Raw genomic sequence first — 25,209 nt, 5'->3', positions numbered from 1 at the left:
GGAATCAAGGGTATCTCCCTTAAATCAGAAGTGGTGCGATTATGAAAGGCGAGTTTACTCATTTAACCTTCAAGCTTTGGATATAGAGAGAAGTCATTGAACATTTATTGAGAGTAAACCCTATTAAAGCATTACACATGATAGGTACTACGAAATGATATGAAAGAAATAAGTGGCATACTCCTGTCCTCAAAGACCCTAAGATCTAGTGAAAGAGACCAAAAGTATATTAAAAAGATGAAGCTGATAAAATCAACAAAAGTTAGTATTCTATACTTTCCCCACATCTTAGTCTATCAAGTGAGAATTTCTCCATCTTTCCCATTTTAAGTGGAATTATAAAATGTCTTTTTCTCTGTAATTTACCCTGGATAGTTATCAATATCAGGGATAAGTCATGGTATTTTTCGCAGTTAAATTATCTACCAAATTAGCACTTGGAATAATACTGTAGGCCTACATTATAGTAAATAAGCTTAACAATTAAATGTAAGTATAAAAAGAAAAGTGTCAACTAATGGATGCCACATAGTGGATTTCCTAGGCTCCCACAAATGGTACCATCTATTAGGAGTAGGCAAATGTAGCAAAGATAGCTTTCTGACTATGGCCATAAAAAGCCAGATACTACCTTACCTATACACCTAAGTCAATTATATTAATTTTATTATAGCAATCATATTCATGCATTCATTCATTCATCTTTCCACCCACCAATCCATCTATCCATTCACTCACTCAATAGATATTTACTGTCTGCTTACTATATATAGCCAGTTCTATTATTATTTAAAGTTGACCTTGTTTGAAGAAAAGAGGTTAGTACTATTAAACAAAATTTTATACAGCAAATTTAAGGCAAAAAGGAATAGCAGCTGATTTATATTAGGCTTATAATTATATACAATTATAATCTAACACCAAAATTTTATGAAAAAAATTGACCATATAAATCAGTACTGTTAGGTTATTTAAAAAAATAAAACACCACAGACATTTTCACACAGGTCAAAAAGAGAATGACGTGGCATCTGATAGCTGTGTGCACCAGAAGCCCGAAGAGTGCCCACAACTCCACAGCAGGAACACAGCCCAGAACCTGGAAGTAACCTTACAAAGACCCTGAGCATTCAAAATACGTAACACCAAGTCCAAGTACCAAATAAGGTCATTATTTTACTCCCAACAGGGTCTTTCAAGCCTCCACCTGTGTCTTTTCAGTCTTATCTGATACGATTCTGACAAGTTCATCTCTTTCTTTCCCAATTAAATGATATTAGGTGGTGAGGTGGAGGGACTGCTACATATAGTCATGCTGACATCTGTGAGAAGTGACAGGTGATCGTATATTAATATGCAGAAGGACAAAAATACTCACAAGAATTTAAAGACCCAAAAATCTGGGGCTTGAAATAGAATATCCGGCACATTATTTAATTTTTTGATAATTTAAAATCAGTATTATGTACAGCGATTGTTGAAGGTGCAGACTCACCGCCATGTAGAAATAAAATAGAGACAAATGAAATTAGATTACCAAATTCAGCTCTACCACTTACCAACTACATGATCTTGAAAAGGTTAACCTTTCTATAGTGGCAGACTTGCTGTAATAATCAGAATTCACTTTAGTAAAAATGCTTGGCACAGGAAGTGCTCAGTAAACATGTTGGATGAATGAAGGGTAACTATTACTATTTTTACAGCACATTCCAACCACTGAGAGCAAGCACAACCCAATTCCTCATTTTTATATTGATGATACAAACTCATAAGAAGACATTAAAATTGGAATTACATAACAAGTAGTTTATCTTGTAAGTTTTAGCACTTAAAAGAATGCCACTTAGTATTAAAAACTCATCTATACAAAATGATGGATATTTTTGAGTTTTCTGAGTTTCAAATAGTCTAGATTTTACAGTCTCAATTACATTTTAAATCTGCACCAAATCCCTGTCCATATTCTGCTTTACTTCAGTCCTTAAGTTCTTTCAAGCCTGTACTAATCTGCATATTTTAAAATATACTCTTTATCTCTTTACTAACAAATCAGCAAAGATTTGTACAAAACCTCAGTGCTCAACAGTAAAAGGCACATAGTAAAGAAGCACCCTTAACTCACTGCTAAAGGAAGCATAAAGTGGTTTAACAGAAAAACTGAAAAAAATTGGCACTATGTATCAGTTTAAGAAATGTTCATACTTTTTGATAATTTTAATTCTAGAAATCTATTTTTACTTCCTTTTTAATTATATCTCCATATCATTTCAAAAAAGACCTGAATCAACTAAGACCTATCCTAAAAAGTTAAGATGGGCCCTGGCTGGTAAGCTCATTGGTTAGAGCACTGTCCTGATACACCAAGGCTGCAGGCCCAATTCCTCCAGTCAGGGCACACAAGAATCAACCAATGAATGCATAAATAAGTGGAACAGCAAATTGATGTTTCTCTCTCTCTTCCTATCTCTAAAATCAATATAAAATAAGTTAAAAGTAAACAAAGATGTTCATAGGGCTATTTTTTTTATGTGTATTTTATTTTAGAGAGAGGCAGGAAGAGAGCAGGGAAGAGACAGGAACATCTGCTCCTGTATGTGTCCTGACTGAGGATTGAACCGGCAACCTCTACACTTCTAAACAACCGAGCTATCCAACCAGGTCCATAGGACTATTCTTCGTAATAGTGAAAAAAATAGGAAACTAAAACAAAAAGGAAATGGTTAAATAAATTGCAGCTTGGAGTCTCAGACATATATTATACAACCACTAAAATAATGTTTACAAAGCAATTATAACAACATAGAAAATGTTTTTGTAAATTAAAAAATAGAATAGAATACTAAGGTAAACACTGGAAAGATAAACTTTGCATTAAAAAGATAGAAAATTCATCAAAATAATGTTACATTTATTGGTAGAAAATGGCTGATTTCCCCTCTGATTATTTTTTCTTTTCTGCAATTTCCAAATATTCTACACATGATTACTTTTATGATGGAAAAAATATATAATATATATATTTTTAAATCATGCATCAGTTTCTCCCATATTTACAATTGCACATTCCTAAAATCGAGATGCTCACTCACCGGTACGCGTATATGTTGTGGGTGGCACTGGCTATTTTCTTATTCTCATACAATTTGGCAAGAACCATCTTCACCTTAAAAACAGCAATAATATAAATACATAAATAAATGTACACTTTTTATTTTCTCTGTAAATAATACTAGAAAAATATCTTAAAGCTTACTGACATAAATACTGTGATACCAAAAGTTACTTAAAGAATCTTCTACACTCTGAAAAAGCCATTTCCAAAGTTTTCTTCTCATTTCAGGGGCAAGAAACTAGCACTCACAATTGGTGTAAAAATGACAGGCCTGGTTTCTAAACAACAATTATCAACAAATAATTGAGCACTAACCATGCCTAGGGTACCTGAACTAGAAATTTTTTCCCCATGAATAGAATTTTCAATGTTAATATGAGAATTTCTAAAAATGAGCTCTGAAAATTTACCAAATTCATGTATATAGTGTGATATATGCACAATAATGGTATGTTCCAAATGTTGTAAAATCCAAACTCTGTGGGAGTCTTGTAAGGTTCACAGAGGATTAACATAAGCCAAGTCCTGAAAGAGAAGTGGCAATTTTTCTGCATCAAAAGGGAAGAAGGGGGTGGGACAGGAAGAAGGATTACATTCAGAGGAAACAGCATGCATAGAAGTACCAGATTTAGCAAATAAAATTAAAGAATGTTTAGTTAAATTGGAATTTCAGATAAATCACAAATAAATGTTTATTAGAAGTATGTCCCATAAAATAATTATCTTAAATTCCAACTGTTGGGCAAATAAGTTTATAAAATTTGTGTTATTTGATTTTGCTCATTTTTATTTTTAAAAATGGCACTGCCCATGTGAATGGCGCTGCCCTGTGATTCTGCTAATTGCCTTCCTGCTTGGGAAGGGGCTCTGTTATGCTAATGTGTGCTGGAGGAGGGGTTTTCATGCCAAAAAGTATTAAGAAGATGGAGAAAGGACGAGGAAGGAGGCCCCGCTATTGCAGGGGAGAGAAGCAGCCAAGATGGCAGGGTGCTAAAGGAGAAGCCAGTTTGTGCAGAGAGAAGGAGATGGGAACCAGAAGAGACTGAGCTAGTAGGGCCTTTTATTCTAGGAAAACCAAGAGAAAGTCAGTGGCTTTGGGAGCCCTGAATGGAAAGGGAAGTGTTTTCCCGCAGTGTGTATTTACTCGCCCTCCAGTGCGAGGCTAGAATAAAGGCATGGCCCACCAGTTTTTGGCTCTGTTGTTTCTCTACCATATGCCCGAATCCAATGAGAACCTGCACGTGCCTGGCTGCGACTGTGATGACTGGGGCTACTGGCCATACACCAACTTAACTAGGTTTCCCATATTTTATGGCAGGGACATAAAAGAGAAAGGCTCAGGAAGTGACCATCAGGAATGATCAAGCTAAGGGTCACGTCACAAAGGACTTCATATAACAAGGTTAGATATTTCCTTGTTGATGATGGAAATCTGTAAGGATTATAGGAGGGGGACCTGGGGAAAAGACTTCTGGTCAGATCTTTTGGAAAGGCAACTGACAAGGAGTATGGAAGAAATACTGGAGGCAGGGAAGACTGAATTGGAGTCAGGGAAACCAATTTGGATCAGAAATGGTACAATTTACATTTATCATTTTTTAGCCTTTTGGGTGCTCAGATTTCTATCAATAAAATAGACATTGACCTCTAAGAATTATTTTAGCTCTCACAGATTATGATCCTACAAATCTAAGTGACTATAATCAGAAATAGAAAGAGGATCCACGATGAACGGAATCAGAGGGCCCTGACAGTAAGATTATGAGCAAGAGCCAAGGGCAAAATAGGGTTCCTAAGAGAAAAGCCCAGAAGCCTACACTAAAAGCTGTTATCTCAGTCACAAGTCACTGAAGAAAAGAACTGCCTCTTCCAGAGGCTAAAAAAGAGGGTAAAAGGGCAGCCTGGTACAAAAAAATTGTATCCCTATGGGTCAGCACTTTAGGAATGCTAAGAGAATAGAGTGGTTGCAAGACCAAAGGGAAGAGACTAATCCTTGAAACCTATGCTAAGTTAATAAGACTTTTTTTGTTAATTTAACTTTATAGGTAGTATTAAAATTATCCCTTATGTCAATCAAGTTTAAACTAGGCTAGATTATAGCAACAAGGCAGAAGAAAATGATTCTGTTGAAAAGGGGGTAATAAAGACAAAGACTTGGGAATACAATTTTTGAATGAGAAGTCTCCCATTAAATATCCTTTGGTGGAAAAAAAGTCACCTAAGATCGGGAAGCAGAACAGAAAAGAAATTCAGGCAAGAATTGGGCAACAGTGAAACAAACTCAGTTTTCTAGAACTCCCATGTGACAAATAATTTTTTTTAACAAACTATTAAACACCATAATTTTCTACAGCACTATAAAATGGGATTTTCTTGTTTGAAAAGTCATTTGAAGGTAAAACCCTAATCAGAGTTTGATACAATTTTAAAAGTAGTGACAAACAGAAACAAAACAAATCTTCTATGATTCACATTATTTTGGGGGTAAGAAATGAGCAAATCATTTTTATCTGACATGATTAATAACAGTAAAAGTAAGGATATCCTTGTAAAAAGCATTTACTTGAATTACTTTGGTAAAACAGTATCAAAGTGAACTGGACATAGTACCTTTACCTGTTTGGGACAAACCACTGGAGCCAGATGTGCCTGAAAAGTACTTCGCCGGTCTGTAATCGGAACGCCGTGATCAATCGGAGGGAATTCTTCTATTTCTATAAATTTAAAAAATTGTTAATTTTATTTTTTTTAATTCATACATTTAAATACTAAAGCAATTGGTGGCCCTGGCCAGTTGGCTCAGCAGTAGAGTGTCAGCATGGCATGTGGAAGTCCCAGGTTCAATTCCTAGTCAGGGCACACAGGAAAAGCAACCATCTGCTTCTCCGCCACTCCCTTCTCTCTCTCTCTCTCCTTCTCCCTTTCCCACAGCCATGGCTCAAATGTTTTAAGCAAAGTTGGCCCCAGGCACTGAGGATGGCTCCATGGCCTCGCCTCAGGCGCCAAAATAGTTCAGTTGCTGAGCAACAGAGCAGCAGCCTGAGATGGGCAGAGCATCACCTGGTAGGAGGCTTGCCAGGTGTATCCCAGGAGAAGCGCATGCAGGAGGAGTCTGTCTCTGCTTCCTGGCCTCTCAATTAAAAAAAAAAAATTGGCAATGGTATGAGTGGAGGGGGGAGAGTTGGAAAATATAAATTATATGACAAATTAACCCAAATAACATTAATAGTTATCTATCAAAATTAAATTATAATTTTAAGTAACAAGTTTCCAAATATATTGCACAGAAATCTACTGGAAGGTCACCTAATGGAAATGGTGGGTTGGGACTCAAATCCTGAACTATTGCAGTCGTGTAAGTTGATACGATTAATGTTTTTAAGAGTATATAGGGGGGATCTTGAGGTCAAAAAGATTGACAATTGCTAATATAGAATGGATAACTTATATGATATATCCATTCTATTGATGATGGAATAGATTGGGTTGGGAATAGATTTCCTCAGGGTTGGGAAATCTATGACTTTATTTTATATAGCTATAATACAATGTCTTCTGCTAATAAACCTGTTCCTACTTCATAGGATTGAAACTAAATATATCAAGAATACAGCCTTGGCCAGATAGCTCAGTTGGTTAGAGCATCATCCTGTAGCATGGCGGTTGCTGGTTCGATACCCAGTCGGGGCACATACAAGAACAGTGATGTTCCTGTCTCTCCCACTCTCTCTCCCTAAAATCAGTAAAATAAACATTAAAAAATAATAATAATGTACCAAATTGGATATCATAGAGCAGCACAATTTCCAGTTATTCTGCTTCTGAAACAAATTTAAGAACCGCTAATTTACCATTAACTCTGATGAGAAACTTACAATCACAACAAGGTTGGGAGAGGCAGAAGAGGGTAAAGGGGACAAGTGGTGATGGAAGGACACTTGACCTGGACTGGGGAATGTACAATGTAATATACAGTTGATGTATTATAGAGTTGTACACCTGAAACCTATATAATTTTATTAAACAATGTCACCCCAATAAATTCAATAAAATTAAAAAAAAGAAAGAAACTGACCAACCATCCCAGCTGCTCTAACTGCCTCATTTAGGATGAAAAGTTATTCAGAAAATAGAATTACAATTTTTACCTATTTCTATTCACTAATCTGTTGAATCTTACCACGTCAGTTTGCTTTACAATTGATGAAACACTTCAACAAACACATGTACAAATATTTCTGGAGAGCTTTAAACCACTGCCCAGAATTGCTGCACTGGTTTGCAGCAGCTAGCACACAAAACCAGGTGTGTGCAGGCTGTTTTACCTTCCCCTAAGTGTCCTCTTCTCGAGTGGACTGTGACCACCATACTAGCACAGTATGAACTAGATGCTATTTATTATGACTGTGATTTTTACTCTTTTGATAGTGAATCCTATTTCCCAAAAGAAATCTTTTGCCAAATTCACGAAGATATAAATGAATAAAATGGGAGCTTTAGATGGAAGCAGGGGTAGGAGTCTTAACCCTCTCCCTAACTCTCACGTCCTCTGCATCCCCTCCCACGAGTCCCAAGACACCATGAAAGAACTCTACCTTCACGGTGCTGGTTAAAAGCTGCTGCATAATGACACAGGAGACTCCTTACCTTCAAAGAGAATGAATGTTTCCTCTGATCTATCATGTTTTTGTAAGAGACTTGAGGACACTGAGGGCATCGTTCAAAACTTTAAAATACTAAAATGGAACATACTTTCTGATATTAACATAGAGCTGATTTACCTTTCATAAATTGCATACCACTAGATTATGGGACAAATTTACTTAAGCAAAAACTAAAATCTTAAAGGCATTTTACTAGCCTTAATTCAGTGGTTGTACTTTCAATTATGATATCTGTTTAGTGAGTACAGACTAATGTTTAATTCTGAGACATCAGAAGACAGCTGAGAATTTCAAAACAAAAATGGGAGTTGAAAACACAGCTTTTCTTAGTTTCAATTTCTCCTATCACTAATTCAACACTCTAGAAAGTAGCAAAAAATAAAAATGAATTTCTATTATTTTTTTCTTCACCATTCTGAGAGACCCAGCAAAATCAAAAAGGTCAGCAGGCAGGGAAAAAAATAACTCAGTGTTATGCAAATTAACTATTTCCTAACATGTGCGAGTTTAAAAATTTCTAAACCAATCCACAATTTATAATGCTACCATCCCACTTTCCTCAAAAGAAACTAGTTAGTAACACTATACCTGTTTGATTTGCACTGATATCAAAACCCAGTGGTTTAACTGGATTTGCTGGTTGCCGTGCTAAAAGAATATCACCTTCACATTCAACACGTTTCTCTTCAGTGTTTTTCTTTACATCTGGGCCTATGTGGACAGGAGACATTATGAGCACAAAGGCACTAAGAAGTTCCAGAGATTTTTTTTTTTAATGTTCAATTTGAGCAACAAAATAATGATAGTATGAAATTTTAACCTATGGAATAAAATAACACATGGGAGTTCATACTAATATAAATAATTACATAAATAAATGGGATAAGAGACATCTCTTCCTCACAAAAGAATTCCAATTAATAAATGTAGAAGGCCAGAAGAAAATGAGAATCAACATTAAGCAAACATCCAAATATTGTAATAAATACTGTTCAGCACATACACTAATGAATACTAAAATTAGTGAGTGAGAAGTTAAAGATAATCATTTTGATGATAAATTTTATATGTCAATTTGGCTAATCCACAGTACTCAGATATTTGGTCAAGCACTATTCTATAATAGATGTTTCTGGAAAGGTATTTCTTGGATGGAATTCACATTCAAAATATATCAAAATATAGTAGTTGACTTTGAGTAAAGCAAACTGTCCTCCATAATGTAGTAAATTTCATCTAGTTAAGGTCTTAATAGAAAAATACTGACCTACCCAGGGGTAAAGGAAATTCTGCCAGCAGACAGCCTTCAGATCTGAGCTGTGACATCAACTCTTGCCTAGGTCTTCAGTCTGCCCTGCAGATTTTGGACTTGCCAGAATCTATCTGGTGAGCCAATTCTTCAAAATAAATCAATCTCTCCCCCTCTCTCCCTCCTTCTCACCCCCACCTCTTTCTCCCTCCTTTTCTCCCTCTCTTTAAATAAACACACACACACACACACACACACACACACACACACACACACACACACACACAAATACAAACACCTCTTCTGCTTCTCTGGAGAATCCTGACTAATACAAGGAGACTTTGCAGTGCTGACATCTGGCAGGTACAACCTTAATCAGGGTCTCAAGGTAAACACCACCAAAGATAAAACATACTGATATCATGAGCTCCTTGATTTAGTGTACTATGAAGAACACAGTATCATTACGCTAAAATGCCTAGTCATATTCCAATTATGAGACAAAAAAAACACTCAAATTAAGAAACATTCCATAAAATAATTGCTCTTCGAAAGTATCAAGTTATAAAAGGTCACAAAAGTCAACAGCTGAGGAACTGTTTAGAAACTATAAGACAGTAAGAAGAAATAACAACTAATTGCACCAGGGAATCCTGGACAGGATCCAATAGAAGTCAAAAGGACATTAGTGTAAAAATTAGTTAAATCTGAATAAGCTCTTTAGTTAATGTTACACTAGTGTTAGTTTCCTGTTCTTACTACTTGTACAGTAGTCATGAGAGACGTGACCAGGGAAAAGTGAGTGATAGAAGCTCCTTGTATCATTTCTGCAACTTTTCTATAAGTCTAAAATTAGTTCAGAATCTTTAAAAATTGTTAATAGTTGTATTCAATTATTTCAAAATTTAATGTTTCTAAAGTAGAAAAAACATGAAATAATAAAATATAAATTTCTATTGAGATCAACATTAAAATCAAAATAAGTTATTTGTCAAGTGGTGCCCTAGGGAGGAAAATTTTCATACGATATCCTGATCACTAGCTTGTATTAGTTCTTCAGAATTACTAATCCTTCCCTTTCAATATGAAATTTAAAAAACAAAATTTTTGATAAAACATTCCAGCCCCTGCTCAGTTGGATAGAGTGTCATCCTTATATGACTACAGTGCAGGTTTGATCCCTGGTAATGGCACATACAAGAATCAACTAATAAATGCATAAATAAGTGGAACAACAAATCAATGTTTCTTTCTCTTTCTCTCTCTCTCTCTCACTCTGCCCTTCCTCTCTCTCTAAAATTAATAAATAAAAGGTTTTTTTTAATCTCAAACAAAATTTCTAAAAATTATAATTGTACAACACAAATCAATAACTAAAATTTGAAGAGTGGCTAAACTAATGGGAAAAGGGAAAATATATACTTTTAAGATCAATAATTTTTTTAAATCTCCTAAAAGTTGAGTGATCCCAAACTTCCTACAGTCCTAAATTTTTACTGGTATACATTCTATATTTGCAATTATCCCAGATTCTAGAATGTTGGATTGGCAAAAATCAATTTTGTTTTGAGACTGCTTTTTGCATAAATTCCCTGAAATACTATAAAATCATTCATGGATCATAAAAAGTTAAGAAAAACACTTAAAAACTGTCACATAAACAAAATACCCTAACATCGTTTATTTCTTTGGTTTTAATGGAAGCAGTAAAAACATTTGCTTCTAGAAAACAGTAAAATGCTCTGAAAAAATACATACTATCAACTTTAAATATATACTGATTCTGCTAAGGAAGTCCTAAATAACTGGTTCTTTGTAATAACCTTCTAATATAGTCATAAATAAACTAATGGCTTTTTTAACAAGTGAAGTTGACTCGAAGGAACTGCTGACTCAAGCCAGCCCCAATGGGTTTTTTAAATCCCTATTTCTCCAAATGAAAACCATTCTATCAATGATAACAATAAAACACTATTTGGAAATATTAGGTTAAATAGAGTTATTTTCTTCTCCAAAAGGTCTTTATGGTAAGTGAAACAAAGACTATAAAGTAAATAGGAAACATTAGAAATTTCCATGTTATCATACTTAATAATTCTATAAAATAATAATCATAGAGTAAAACATCAATTTTCAAGTGTGAAATTAGACAGTGATGATGATGTACCACTTTGACCTATACTAAAAACCACTGAATTAATTAGGCATATAAATTATATTCTATTTTAAAAATCAACTTTCAAAGTCAATTTTTATATCCTTAATATCAATCAGTATGGTTTTCAAAGTTTTTTTTCTACAAACACTGCACTCATTTGAAGCTCATGTTTAACTTATACAGTTTAATTCATGACGAATGTTACATGATACATATTACCTTAACAATAGTCAAAGAATGCAGTTTTTTTTTGTTCCAAGTTCTTTAACCATAAAATTCTATTACTATAAAACTATAATATTAAACCAAAGAAGCTAAACCTTATATTAAGAAACATAATTATATAAGTAAATGAACTTTCCAGAAAACTTATATTTTATCATATGTAACCCATAAAACAGAATACAGGTTTTCATTAAAATTTTCAATTAGAATATCATGTGAAAATTCAATTAGTATAAGTTAAGATAACACTGATAATATATTTTAATCCTACCTGGTTCTGTCATCTGAGATTTTTGTATTAGAACATCTCTTATTTTCTCCACCCACAGGTAAAGAATACTTTCACCAATATTCTGTCTAAACAAAATTTAGGGGAAAAAATGTTATTTAAAAAAATTTCCTTCTCAAATTCAAAAACTACAGACATATTTACAATGTAAGAATTATATGCATATAGCCATGCCTTTTAAAAAAGAATTTATAAAAATTTACTTACACCTGTGGATGAGTATTTAATACAGTTTACATTAACATTAAAAATTCTACTGACTTCAAAAGTAACATTGCCTACTTAAAATAAGCAGAAGTGTTGCAACCAAAGAAGAGAAAGAAAATCTATGAACTTGAACTGGATGCATTAGATAGATGTAAATGCAATTCAGCTTCTCAGTATTAATATCCAATCATCTTTTGCTTTCCTAAACTTTTTGAACAATTTCAAACCACTTATTTTGTATATTTATTATTTAGTGTGCTTATTTCAAGACAAAGAATGCAAAACACTTCAGGAACTCTCTCAGAGAGCCAGTTTATAAGACTTAAAAGACAATCAATGCACCAGCTTTATATTCATATGTTGTTTTTGACAAAATATTCTAATGCCCAAATCGATTCATTTTGGTTCCAAATAATGTCTGCCTGCCTCAGATAATTAAATCCATCTCAAAGGATCATTGAAAAAAAGAATGAGTCATACAGTTCATGTCCACACCGTTATGTTAAATAGTGGCAACAGCAACAAAATAAAGGACCAAGTGTCTGTCTATTCTTTAGGGAATGGCACAATTTTAGATAAGTTGTAAAGAAATCACCACACCACTTAAGAACAACACCTTACCAACTTCCCCTAAAAGTTTCCCTTGAAATCATTATTTCTTTTTATCACCATTCATCAGCTCCCACGGAAGGAAACTTTCAAAACACAGACAGAAGGAAACAACTCAAATCCTCCCTATCTCACCCGTTACTCCTTATTATGAAAACAATCCTCTATGTTCTTTGGTAATCTGTCTCAAAGCCAGTCAATTGGAACGGTTTTCGAAAACTGAGAATATTGGCTGAACTTCTTTTTAAACAATTACTTCGCCCATCCTCTCCTCAGTAAGACTTAAGAGTTATAGAGACGGAGAAAGGTAAAATGTATTGAGTATGTACTAATGTAATGCATAAGTACATTATACGCATCAACACATCTAACACTCATGATTGTCTAATGAAGTAGATAGTATTTCCCCATCGTACAAATGAGAAAACAGTCCTAGAGGGATGAGTTAACTTGTCTAAGTCTTATAAGCAATAAGGGGCTCATAGCTAGAATATGAACACAGACTTAGTCTGAAGCTCAGGTGCAAACTACAGTTATTTCTCCCATAAAGCAGCTGTGCATTTAGGCAAGTAAGCCATTTGAACTCTGAGACTCAGCTTCCTCATCTACAAAACAGAGATTCAGCCCTGGCTGCTGGCTCAATGGATAGAGCATTGGCCCAGCATATGGACACCCTGGGTCTGATTCCTGGTCAGGGCACACAGGAGAAGTAAACATTTGCTTCTCTCCCCCTCCCCCTTCTCTTTCCCTTCCACAGCCAGTGGCTCGACTGATTCGAGCGTGGCCCTGGGTACTGAAGATAGCTGGGTTGGTCCAAGCATGTCAGTCTCAGATGCTAAAAATAGCTCAGAACTCAAGTATCAGCCTCAGACCGGGCCCAACAGGTTGGAGAGGCAGGGGGGATTGCTGGGTGGATCCCAGTCAGGGTGCACATGGGAGTCTGCCTCACAATCTCCCCTCCTTTCACTTAAACAAACAAACAGATTTAGAGCACCTTGTCTTATTTTACAATAGTAGTTTCTTTCTAAGTCAGTGGTTCTCAATCTTTCTAATGTCGTGACCCCGCAATACAGTTCCTCATGTTGTGGTGACCCCAAACCAAAAAATAATTTTGGTGGCTACTTCATAACTGTAATTTTGCTACAGTTATGATTCGGAATGTAAATACCTGATATGCATTATGTATTTTCCGATGGCTTTAGGTGACCCCGCCGGGGTCGCGACCCACAGGTTGAGAACCACTATTCTAAGTGAACCTGTCTTAATTCACTCAACAAATTTTTAGGGCCCTATAAACTGAGCACTACATGCAGCCCTGGGGGTGTGGTAGTAAATGAGAAAACTGGGTCCCCTATTTGTGTTTGTAATCATTAGCCTTATATTTTATGGTTTTGCATGTACTTCTCTATCTCCTACTCTCATTCTATTCAATTCTTCACATCATCATCATCACTAAAGTAGTAATACTAATATCTAGTGTTCACTGAACACCTACTATATAGAAAACATAGAAAATGCTTTGTTAATTCACTCAATCCTTACAACAACCCTTTGAGAAAGGAAAACCATCCCTTTGTGAATATACATTCACATTCAGAACTGGGGGGGGGGGGTTGGGAGGAGACACACTTTGGAAGAATTATAACAAAAAGTAGTCTTTCCAAAAAATAGAAAAAGAAATTAAACCTTAACTCCAAAACACCTCTCCTCATGGCCTCCTACAGAAGAACATACAACAGCAACTGTGCCCAACATCGTTGACTGATGCTTCCTTCTTCCCTAGTATTTAACAAGATTACTGAAATTCAGTAAAAGGAAGGTGTAGTGAGTATGAAAGATTTCCTGAAAAAAATGAAAATTATTCTTTCCCTTGGATCCCCAAATTCTACCAGTGATGGTGGGGTTTTTTTTCTTCTTTAATTTGTTGTTATTACTGCTGTATTTGTGTTTTCCCTTGTGACAATAGTTTGTTTTTATTTTTTAATTAATTTATTTATTCATTTTAAGGAGGAGGGGAGAAAGAGAGAGAGACAGAGCAGAGGGGGGAGGAGCAGGAAGTATCAACTCTCATATGTGCCTTGACCAGGCAAGCCAGGATTTTGAACTGGTGACCTCAGCTTTCCAGGTCCATGCTTTATCCACTGCACCACCACAGTTCAGGCTGTTCTTAACTTTTTTAATTACCCATTAGGGTTTGTTTTTCAAATTTTTGCCATTGCTGTAATGAAAGCTCTGGAAGAATTAGATACAAATTTAAACAAGCAAAAGCTGGGAGTCCTGCCTCCTGTATTGCTCCTCCATGCCCACAACAGGTCTGAAGGGGATCATATAAATCCTAAAGACTCAGACTGCAAAATCTGAGAACTCTTCATTACAGAGTGAGACATCAAGCTTTTACTTATGAAGTTAAATTATGGTAAAGTAGCAGAATATAAAAAGTTGTTTCAAATTGAATAAAAGACCAAGTGGATTAGAAACTGGTATTTACTTGAGATATTCTGTGAATAACTGATAACTAACATCCAACTTAGAATGATGAAAACAAAGTCGTGGCCCTGGCCGGTTGGCTTAGTGGTAGAGCATCAGCCCAGCATGTGGAAGTTCCAGGTTCAATTCCCAGCCAGGGCACACAAGAGAAACACCCATATGCTTCTCCACCCCTCCCCCTCTCTTTCCTCTTTATCTCTCTCTTCCCCTCCTGCATCCAAGGATCCATTACAGCAAAGTTGGCCCAGGCGCTGAGGATGGCTTCATGCCTCTGCCTCAGGCGCTAGAATGGCCCTGGTTGCAATGGAGCATCGCCCCCTGGTGGGCATGCGGGGTGGATCCCGGTCAGGTGCATGCGGGAGTGTCTGACTGCCTCCCAGCTTCTAACTTTGGAAAAATACACACAAAAAAAATTGTTACTTGTGACTCTGCTTTCACATGTGGCTCTCATTTTTGTAGCTTTAATTTTTCAATATTTATATTTGTTGACTTAAGGGTAAAGGGACTCACTAAAGTGCAATACTAAGCACTATGACCTTAGAAAACTCAATGTCTCTGAGTTTCCATCATCTCATCTTTTAAATATTAAAGTTAAATAAGAACAACAAAAATGAGAGCTATTATTATATATTGCTGAAGTACATTGCATGAATTATGTCATTTAATCCCACAATATTATTCTATTATCCTCATTTTACAGAAGAGAGAACAGAATCAAAGAGTTCGTACTATGTATTTCAAAAGCTGACTCCAGAGGCTTGACCAAGACAAAATCTTCAGCCTGACTAAACTTCAGACAGGCAGAGCCTGACTCAAGCTCATGACCTCACTTTTCTTAGAAGATTTTTATTAGAAGGCTTATTATTACAAACTCTTGCTCCTTTGGAATATATGAACATCTTGTTAGTTTTATAACCTAGGTGAGTCTTTCTCATTGACCTAGGAGCCGTCCTTTTGAAATGCAATCATCAAAGAAGATAGTGCCCCTATTATTTTCTTTTCATTTTGTGTTTTAGGGGCCTAACTTATGATGAGCAATAACTAGTAAACACAAGTGGCCTCATAACAGAAATAATCATTTGTTAACTCAGGCAATAGCAATACACTAGACACATCTCGCTGATCGGCCTCTCCCCAGCATCTTCTGGTTCTTTTCTACCAGCTCATCCCAGCCCTTTAAAATTCTCCTTTTTGTTTCAGGACTCAAAGTTCCAACTGAGTTCTGGCTCTCTCCCCAATACAATCTTCTTGAATAGCTTTCTTTGCCTGCTTAACTTTGTCTGGAGTGATTATTGCTTTGACAAGCCTCACTCTACAACTTTTTGATACTTCAAAATGTGAAAAGCTGTTGAAATTTAAAATAATCATTTTCTTGGACTTTAAATTAAGTATTATTGAAATGGACCATCATAAATTCAAACTACAAAAAAATTCTAATGCCTTTCATTTCCTCTCAAACAATACCAATTGTTCTAAGTAAGTATTTTTAAGTGTTATTTACCTTTGGTTTGGTTTTATTAAAATAATTCTTTTCATATATTCAAAATACAGTGGTACCTTAAGATACGAACAGACCAACATACTTTTTTTAAGATACGAGCTGCGACTTAGTCCGTATTTTTGTTTGAGATCCGAGCAAAATTCCAAGATACGAGTTGTGATTCGGGAAGCTGCCGCTAGTTGGCGCAAGGGTCCAGTATCAGCAGTTTGATATACGAGTTGACTGACTTACAAGCTCGGTTAAAGAATGAATTAAATTTGTATCTCAAGGTACCACTGTATCCACATGCAAAATATTTAAACAAAAATAGAATATGCAAATTAATCTACATCTAATCAATCACCAAAGCCTAGTTTATATTCTTGAGTATATTTCTGTCACTGGCCATTTTTCTCCGTTATGCCTTCTCATTGCTTTTACAAAGGCCTCCATCCTCTCCCTCCTGATTACTGACTGCTCTTCCTGTACACCGGTGTCCCTTCCTTCAGGCTCTTCGCAGTCCACCCTCCACACTGATTACAGATTCAAGACTCCACAAATCTGATTCAAGATTCCTCTGCCTAAAACTCCTACAGCCTACAAGGTAGCACCCAAACTTCCTATCCCAGCTTCCAGGTTCTTTCTTCTTATACGTACCTCCCCTTACACACCTGGCATCCTAAACCACTTGCTGAACTCAGAAGATGCCAGGCTGTCCCACACCAACATGATTCTGTGCATGCAGTTCCTGTCTGTCAGAAAACCTTTCCCCTTTCGATTGCCTGGCAAACACTGTGCTCAACAGTCACCTTCACAACGGAACTCTCCTTACAGCCTCATCCACATGCCCAGATAGTTACTAAGACTTCTAAAAATGCTATTACAGCACTTGGTCCAAACCCCTCAGTAATTATGTCATAATACTGTATTGGTATACATCTTTACTATTTTTTAAATTCCAAACTCCTAAAAGAGTGCCAGTATATAGAAGATAATAAATGTTTATGGAGAAACTGATAGTTTTCTGACATCTTAGCTCCCTACGTAAGAGGAAATAAATTATAATTCATCTTCCTACCTAGGTAAAAATCAAATTTAGCATTCAAAATGCTGCTACATTAATATGAAAATCTAGGTAGTTACAATATTAAACATAATAAAATTATAAGCATTAAAAAACCATATGCATGCATTTATCTCATGTTTAATTTTCAGACCAATATTTTTCACTTGCTGCCCCCTGCTGGAATTTTATGGGAAAATATGATTCAAAGTTGTCACACAAAACTTTTAAAAACAGAATGCACATTTCTATTTAGACCACACATGAAAAGACTACCACTGGACTTGGGTTATTCAAGCACTTTTAATAAAGAAGACAGTATGAATCATATTCTACCTTTAGAACAAATTGCTTTGTAATTTTGGATGCTTCCTAATTCTTAAATAACTCAACTATACTAGTTAAGAAGAATAGCAAGTTGTGTCCTACGGAAGTATATCTCTTAGTAAAGGGGGGACTTTATGGATAGAGAAAAGCAAGAGTGCAGAACATTGCGCTCAGGTAGGAGAAAATCGTAAAGGATGAGTATGACTAGTGTGACATAAGAAGTGTCCAACCCCACAAATTTTCAAAGGCCATGTAAAAACTAAAAAATGAAATACAATTACATTACTGGTGAAAAAATTTGCTATATATTTATATTTACCTTATTCTAATTTAATGGGAAAAATAAATTGCTAAATAAGCATAAATAAAGGATTACAGAAGAAGTTTGTTGGGTGCAAAATGTTAGAATGGCCAATAAGGTAAGGGAAGGGTATCAGGAAGCATTTGAGGACATTACAATTCTTAAATGCTGAGGGTGATGGAGTCACTAAATGAGAACATCTCCTATTGGTATGTTCAGTTTAGTTACTTCTGGAGTCAAGCGTACACCTGGGGACTCAAGGAAGACCACACTTCCTCTAGGGAGCAAGAAATAGGAGCAAACTTTTTTTAATTCAATATTTTGGGAGGAACAGAGACCTGGCCTAGATCCCAGGGACACATAGGGAGGGTAGCCACCTAGAACAGGTAAGACAATCCTTACCAATTCAGGGATTACAGTAAAACTGATATTCCAGAGCATTATTTGTTTTACTAATTTAATGTATCTTATTAAAATAAATCCAAATCACAGTCATAGCTTCTCTGGACTATTGCATTAGCCTCCTAATGACACCCCACATCTGTTCTTGCTCCCTTCCAATCAATCTCCACACAGAAACAGAAGGCACTTCCAAAATGAAAATTTTATCATGGCATCATACCACTTAAAGCCCTTCTCCTAGTACGATCAAGACAAAAATCTTTAACATGGCCTAGAGGACTCCGTATGACTTCCCTGCCTACCTTACCAGGTCAATACCCCACCATGTTCCCATCTTTCCCCTTCTCTCCCCTCTCCCCTTTCCCACTTCATACCATCAATACTTTGTGTCTTAAAATGTGCCAGACTCCTTGACATAGAGCCTTTGCACATGCTGTGACCTTTCACTGGAGTTATTGTCAACTAAGTAACTCAGCTGTTAAGTCATATTACCTATTCCTGACCTCCTACAACAGGTCAGGTTTTGTTTTAAACTGAATTAGTACTATACATTGATATCCTTCTTTTAAAGAACTTATCAGAGCTGCAGTTTTACATTCATTTTTACAATGTTATAAGTAATATCTCTCCTATGAGTATATTCTAAATGCCATGAAAACAGGGATCATTGCTTTTTTTTTGCTGATATATGTATCTGGGATCTTGTACAGTGCCTGCCATATATCATACTATTTGTTGAATGAGTGGGACAGTAATAAATACAGTATATTTAATAAACTCTAATTCTTATGACATAATACAAGAAAATTACCATTAAAAGTATATAGCAGCTTAATAAATAATTATGCTTAGGATTCTGGTGTTACAGTTTCATTCAACATAGCCTATGATATCAAATGCATATATAAAATGTTATAAGCAATCTTTCAAGGTCTCTTCAAGTGCATCTTTTTTGTTAATGGAAAGGTAGTTTAACAAAAAGTTTGGAAAAAGCCCCTAAATATCACAGTTCCAACAAAAACCCACAACAGAATAACTAATAGAATTGTTTAAATCACCTGTCACTTACATATATATTTCCTCAAGGATATTAGATAAATCCGCACGTTCTTGCCCTTTCAGCCAAGGAGCACTAAAATTAAAGAAAAGATAATAAAAAAATATTATTCAAGGATTCTGTTTATATCTCAAATACAAATTACGGATTATATTACAAATTAGTTTTATTTTAACTTTTAAAATGTTATCTTAAATGAATACAGTTTGAAAATGCTTTTATTGGCATTAACTCAGTCCTCCCAGGAAACCATGATAAAGCCAGCACCAATATTATTCAATTAAAATATGGTTTAAAAAACAGGGGTGAGTTCCTAGAATACCGTACCACTGTCCAAGTTTACATAAACAGCAGAACAGGCTCCAGAATCTAAATTCCCAGATTCACAGCATTTGCCACACTATCAGGAATTTCCAGTTTCTTCTAAATGGTGTCTCAAAAACAACTCTAACAAATAAGCTGGTTGCCACATGACTGCAAAAAAAACATTAACTTTTTTTGAAAAGGGTGTTTATGTTTAAAAACATTCTGTAATTAAAATTTTAAATAGCCCTGGATGGATAGCTCGGTTGGTTAGAGAATTATCTGGAAGCACAGAGGTTGCCGGTTCGATCCCCAGGCAGGGCACATACAGTAACAGATATATACATAGGTTCCCTGTCTCTCTCTCCCTCTCTCCCTTCCCTCTGCTAAAGCCAATAAAAAGAAAATGTTAAAATTTTTTTTTTAATTTAATACAAATTTAAAACTACAGGTCCATTATTAACAGCAAATGTTATTACTATGGTTTTAAAATACTCATACTAAAAACAATCTCACTGGTAGATAAAAATTTAGTAATTGAGATATTTTTTTTTTTCCTGAAGCTGGAAACGGGGAGAGACAGTCAGACAGACTCCCGCATGCGCCCGACCGGGATCCACCCAGCACGCCCACCAGGGGCGATGCTCTGCCCACCAGGGGGCGATGCTCTGCCCCTCCAGGGCGTCGCTCCATGGCAACCAGAGCCACTCTAGCGCCTGGGGCAGAGGCCAAGGAGCTATCCCCAGCGCCCCGGCCATCTTTGCTCCAATGGAGCCTTGGCTGCGGGAGGGGAAGAGAGAGACAGAGAGGAAGGAGGGGGGGGGGGTGGAGAAGCAAATGGGCGCTTCTCCTGTGTGCCCTGGCCGGGAATCGATCCCGGGTCCCCCGCATGCCAGGCCAACGCTCTACCGCTGAGCCAACCGGCCAGGGCTAGTAACTGAGATTTAATGCAATTCTGTTCACCCAGTTTTATACATCTTTGTAGGTCATGTAGGCCAGGTTGATCAAAGGTTACTTGCAATCAACAGGTCATGACATTAAGATTCAGCTTTGGCTGCTGATGGTTCCTCAACAACAATGGGCAGAAAGAAGTCCCAGAAGCACCCAAGGAGAAGCCCTGGAAGGCAGGCAGTCGCAGGCAGAGCCATGCAAAGGAACTGCGGCTAGATCTGTGGCAGAACCAGGTCAGGAGAAAGTCTACAGGCCAGGGTTCCTAGATTACCAGGTTGTCTAAAGTTCCTTCTCCATCTCTATAGATAAATACTGAGTGATATATGATACTTCACTGTGTTTTTATATAATTTACTTGTTTTATTTAAATGCTTTGTACCAAGTCCAAAAAGTATTTTTAATTTCTACATATTTTTATAAGATGGGTATTTTATAAACACAATGTACAGTATAAACATCCTTGAAAAGTATGATTTTTATAAAGAGATAAATGTAGAAATTAGATCTCACTTCAGCTGATAAACAGGTGGAGCTGTACCAGGGTATTCATCCGGTAGCATCACCTACAAAGCAGTTTAAAAACAAATGTTTACATTTCGTGACTCAAAAATAGTATTATTTATAAAGCTAGTCACTGGACAAATTTCTACCTTACCAAACTAAAAACCAACACCATGGTTTTGTTAAATCTCGAGAGAGAACTCCCTCCTCCTATTTATGCTTCTACTTTAAAAATGTTGCTAATGATGACACCAGATTTTTAAGAAGGAGCTCATTATTTGTAGAGAAAGTATAAAAACAACAAAAGTTATAAAATAACGGTGGGGAGGACAAAGATGAAAGGGGAAAAAAAACTGAAATAGGGTCATTATACCCTAGCCTTACATGAATGGAGTGACATAACACGTTCCAGGGATTTTTCTTAAAAATACTCAAAAAATATCCTATTAAATACTGTTGAATACACTACCAGCTACCACTTAGAGAAGCATACAGATTTCTTTTCAAAACAGTATTATTATAAAAACAAATACTGACAAAACTCAATTTGTCATCTCTTATGTTGAAACTATAGGCAATAATCAAAGAATCAGCATGAAAACAGAATGCCATATTGATCTTTTCATTCACCAATCCTAACCACAACTCATTCTCAATTAATAAAAAAATGAGTATCTATCTGTGAACCATCCAAATTATTAACCTATTCTTCTTCAAAAATGTTAGCTATCTTCCACCTTTAGAGCCTCTCCTATTAAATGGATAGGATAATGAAAGGAAGTGAAACTCAAGTCTGTCAATGGTACATTAAGAACACTTAAATTATTGAGAGAAAACACTGAGACTATCAATTAAAGCTTGACTTGAGAGTGATCTGAGATTTAGTCACCCATATGTTTAGGTAATCAATAGTTAACACAAGCCAACAACAACAAAAATGGCAACTTAGAAAACGTCACACAAGAATAGTCATTAGGGAAATACAATAGTAGTCAAGCATATAGCATTAATGCTGTAACTGATAAATGACTATAAAGAAGGGGGAAAGTTACCTGCAAGCAAAGTGTCCACTTAGGGTCATCTATATCATCGCTAATTCTAATGCAAAATATTTTGGCACAGTCATCAATGACACACCATTCCTCGCCATATATAGCTGCCATGGCTTCAATTTCCTCATTCTGAAAGAAGTTGATAAGGTAAAAAAAAAAAAGTCAATAAACATACATATGCTAAAAACCTGAGTTTTCCTTAAAGCATTTGCCTTTATCATTACTAGTCTGGATGAAGGACCCCTGTTTGTTCTTTGCAGAAACTCACCATGTTCTATCTACTCTGGGTGATTGTCAGACACTATAGACACTGCGCTCTTGGCCACTATTGAGCCAAAATATGTATGCACTCCATTACTCTGCAGCAAGAGTCACAAGTGAAGGGATAAACACATCTTCTCTGCTGCACCTTTGCATTTTTAACAGATAATCCCCACCCCCACTCTAGACCTATATATTCCCACTAGACCTATATATTCTCATGGGGTATCTCCCTTGTTTTTTGTTTTGGATTTGGGTACGGGGGTGGGTGGTTGTTTGGTTTTTGCTCATCAAAAGATCTAGGAAATTGTTCTTTAGGTTTGGGATTAAAAAAGAAAAATAACCGGGCCTAAAGATGAAATAGGAAGCAAAGCATGCATTCAACTGTATCATCTCATTTTGTCCTCGTAGCTCAGGAGGAAAGGCTTGACGGGCGCCAGCGTTGAGCCACGCACAGGGCAAAGCCCAATGCCAAATGAAAATAAGAATTTGCAGGCCCTTGGAGAACTCCAAAATCTGTTATTATTGACCGTTTTGCAAAGGCAGAAACCAGGGTTCTCAAGTGGCTTGTCCAAGGTGACCCGGCGGCGACAAGGCAGGGAGCAGAACCAGGGTTTCCGTCTCCGGCCTTGAGCTACTCAGTCGCGTGCTGATGGCTGACGATGACATGGTCCGGAGCAGGTCCAGCCCGCCGACGGACGGAAGCGGCTGGCCGGGAACCAGCGCCGGGAAAACAGACCGCGCGGGAGGAGAGGGCGCTGCTAGCAGACCGAGCGGTGCAGGAGGGTGCGGGGGCGGCCTCGGGCTCAGGGTCCCGGGGCAGAGGAGGCCCGGGACGGCGAGGCGAGGCCGACCCTAGGGGTCGGCGCCCCGCCGGGGCCTCACCTGCCTCTGGTCGCTCCCTGAGTCCCCCTCAGCCATGTGGCCCCGGGAGTGGCCAGGCAGCCGCCGCCTGCCAGGTCCGGAGCGCGGGGGCGGGGCGCTGCAGCGGAGAGCAGAGGAGCGGCTGCGGCGCGGCCAACCCGGAACCGGAACCCGCTGCGCCGGGCGGCGCGCATCTGCTTCCGGGCTGAGGGCTAGGGGTGCAGGGGGTTCCCCGGAGGCTGGGCTCCCTACCCTGCTCTCCGGTCCGCCCAGCTCCCACGCTCTATCGGGGTCCAGAAAAAGATGTCGTCTTTGAGAGGCGGCTGAACTTGCTCACCCCCTTCCACTGGAAACTCGCTGGGTCAGGAACTTCTCACCCTCTGCGGCCTCGCACTGGCGGGACCCCCACAAGACGTTGGGGACTCGGATTTTCTGCTATTTTCCAGGAAGGATCTAGACCAAGTCCGCAGTCCCAGGCTGGTCTTTGCACTTAAAGGCGGGGATTTTAAGATCTTTTGTCTGATTTGAGCAGGGATGGGTTTTGATTTACCAAAAACAGGATAGCAGGAGAGGGCAGCAGGTGGCAACTTCGAAAGCGTGCAGAACAACTTACCCTCTGGCTACTGTATTAAGGTGACCAACTTTTTTACAATGAAAAGGAGTACAAAAGTAAATTGAAGAAAATATCATAAATAAAAGAAACATTCATTGCAACAATAACACACTATAAGTGCATAAAAAACATTTGTAATATTTTATATTGTAATTATGCTTACACTAGAAAGCCAGTGGTCATAGGAAATGACTGCTGTTCTAGATATTATAAATTGCAATTAAAATGATTTGTGCCAAGGTGTCTGCTAATTCAAACTGAATTACCCAGGGCAGGCGGCAAGGATGCCCCTTTGCTTACTGCCCCACGGGGTTTTCCCCTTCTACTTGCTTAATTGCTTAAAGTAGAGTGCAATGAAGGAAACCACTGGCGGTACATTTCTTAAGAGCCACCGCTAGCTCAATAAATAAAGGTGATTTAAATAATAAAATGTTAATTCACATGTCAAAGATCTCTTTGTACACAAGATTTCTTGTGTAGATCTTTCCATCATTTTTAAGCTCGCCTTGCAGAGGACCATCAATTATTTTTAATTTTACGACCGTTCTTTCACGAACTCTTGAACAGGCAACATAAAGTTGACCGTGTCCAAATGCAGGCTCAGGTAAAAAAATGCCAGTACGCTTAAGCGTTTGGCCCTGAGACTTATTGATGGTCATAGCAAAGGCAAGTTTTGCAGGAAATTGTCTACGTCTCAATTGAAACGACAACCCTGTTTGAGATGGAGCCAAATCAATTCTTGGAATGACATGTATTTCACCTTTAGAAGAGCCAGTCAAAGACTTAGCTATTATGACATTATTTTTCAATTGGAGAACCTCTAGTCTTGTACCATTGCAAAGACCCCTTCTGGTGTTAAGATTTCTTAACAACATAATAATTGCTCCAATCTTTAACCTCAATTTGTGAGGTGGCATGCCAGAAGGCGGGACTATTTGAATGCCGTGGCAACTTCACCCCATTGGCTAGTACAGTTATGCAAGCAACCAATAAGCTATCGGTGACAAACAGACACTTAAGCTGCATATAAT

The 25,209-nt window shown here is 37.3% G+C and overlaps 1 protein-coding gene across 2 annotated transcripts in view; it reads right to left on the bottom strand.

Annotated features, from left to right (window-relative positions):
• The window catches only part of IMPACT (impact RWD domain protein), a 29,490-nt gene extending 5,795 nt beyond the window's left edge, over positions 1 to 23,695 (bottom strand). The window contains exons 1-8 of one of the 2 annotated variants that reach the window (XM_066352540.1): positions 23,587 to 23,695; positions 22,441 to 22,569; positions 21,398 to 21,450; positions 19,646 to 19,708; positions 11,683 to 11,768; positions 8,368 to 8,490; positions 5,732 to 5,829; positions 3,093 to 3,166 (exon numbers count right to left, since the gene is read on the bottom strand). In XM_066352540.1, the coding sequence (XP_066208637.1) occupies positions 3,093 to 3,166; positions 5,732 to 5,829; positions 8,368 to 8,490; positions 11,683 to 11,768; positions 19,646 to 19,708; positions 21,398 to 21,450; positions 22,441 to 22,569; positions 23,587 to 23,622 (662 nt within the window). In that variant the 5' untranslated portion in view covers positions 23,623 to 23,695. Of the gene's footprint in view, positions 1 to 3,092; positions 3,167 to 5,731; positions 5,830 to 8,367; positions 8,491 to 11,682; positions 11,769 to 19,645; positions 19,709 to 21,397; positions 21,451 to 22,440; positions 22,570 to 23,231; positions 23,530 to 23,586 lie in introns of those variants that run through there. The other variant, XM_066352541.1, reaches the window with a different exon arrangement.
• Between the last annotated feature and the right edge of the window lie 1,514 nt (positions 23,696 to 25,209).

This window comes from Saccopteryx leptura, chromosome 11 (genome assembly GCF_036850995.1).
Source record: "Saccopteryx leptura isolate mSacLep1 chromosome 11, mSacLep1_pri_phased_curated, whole genome shotgun sequence".
Lineage (NCBI taxonomy): Eukaryota > Metazoa > Chordata > Mammalia > Chiroptera > Emballonuridae > Saccopteryx > Saccopteryx leptura.
The sequence above is the reverse complement of the archived record's forward strand: the minus strand, read 5'-3'. Positions and strand labels throughout refer to the sequence as shown.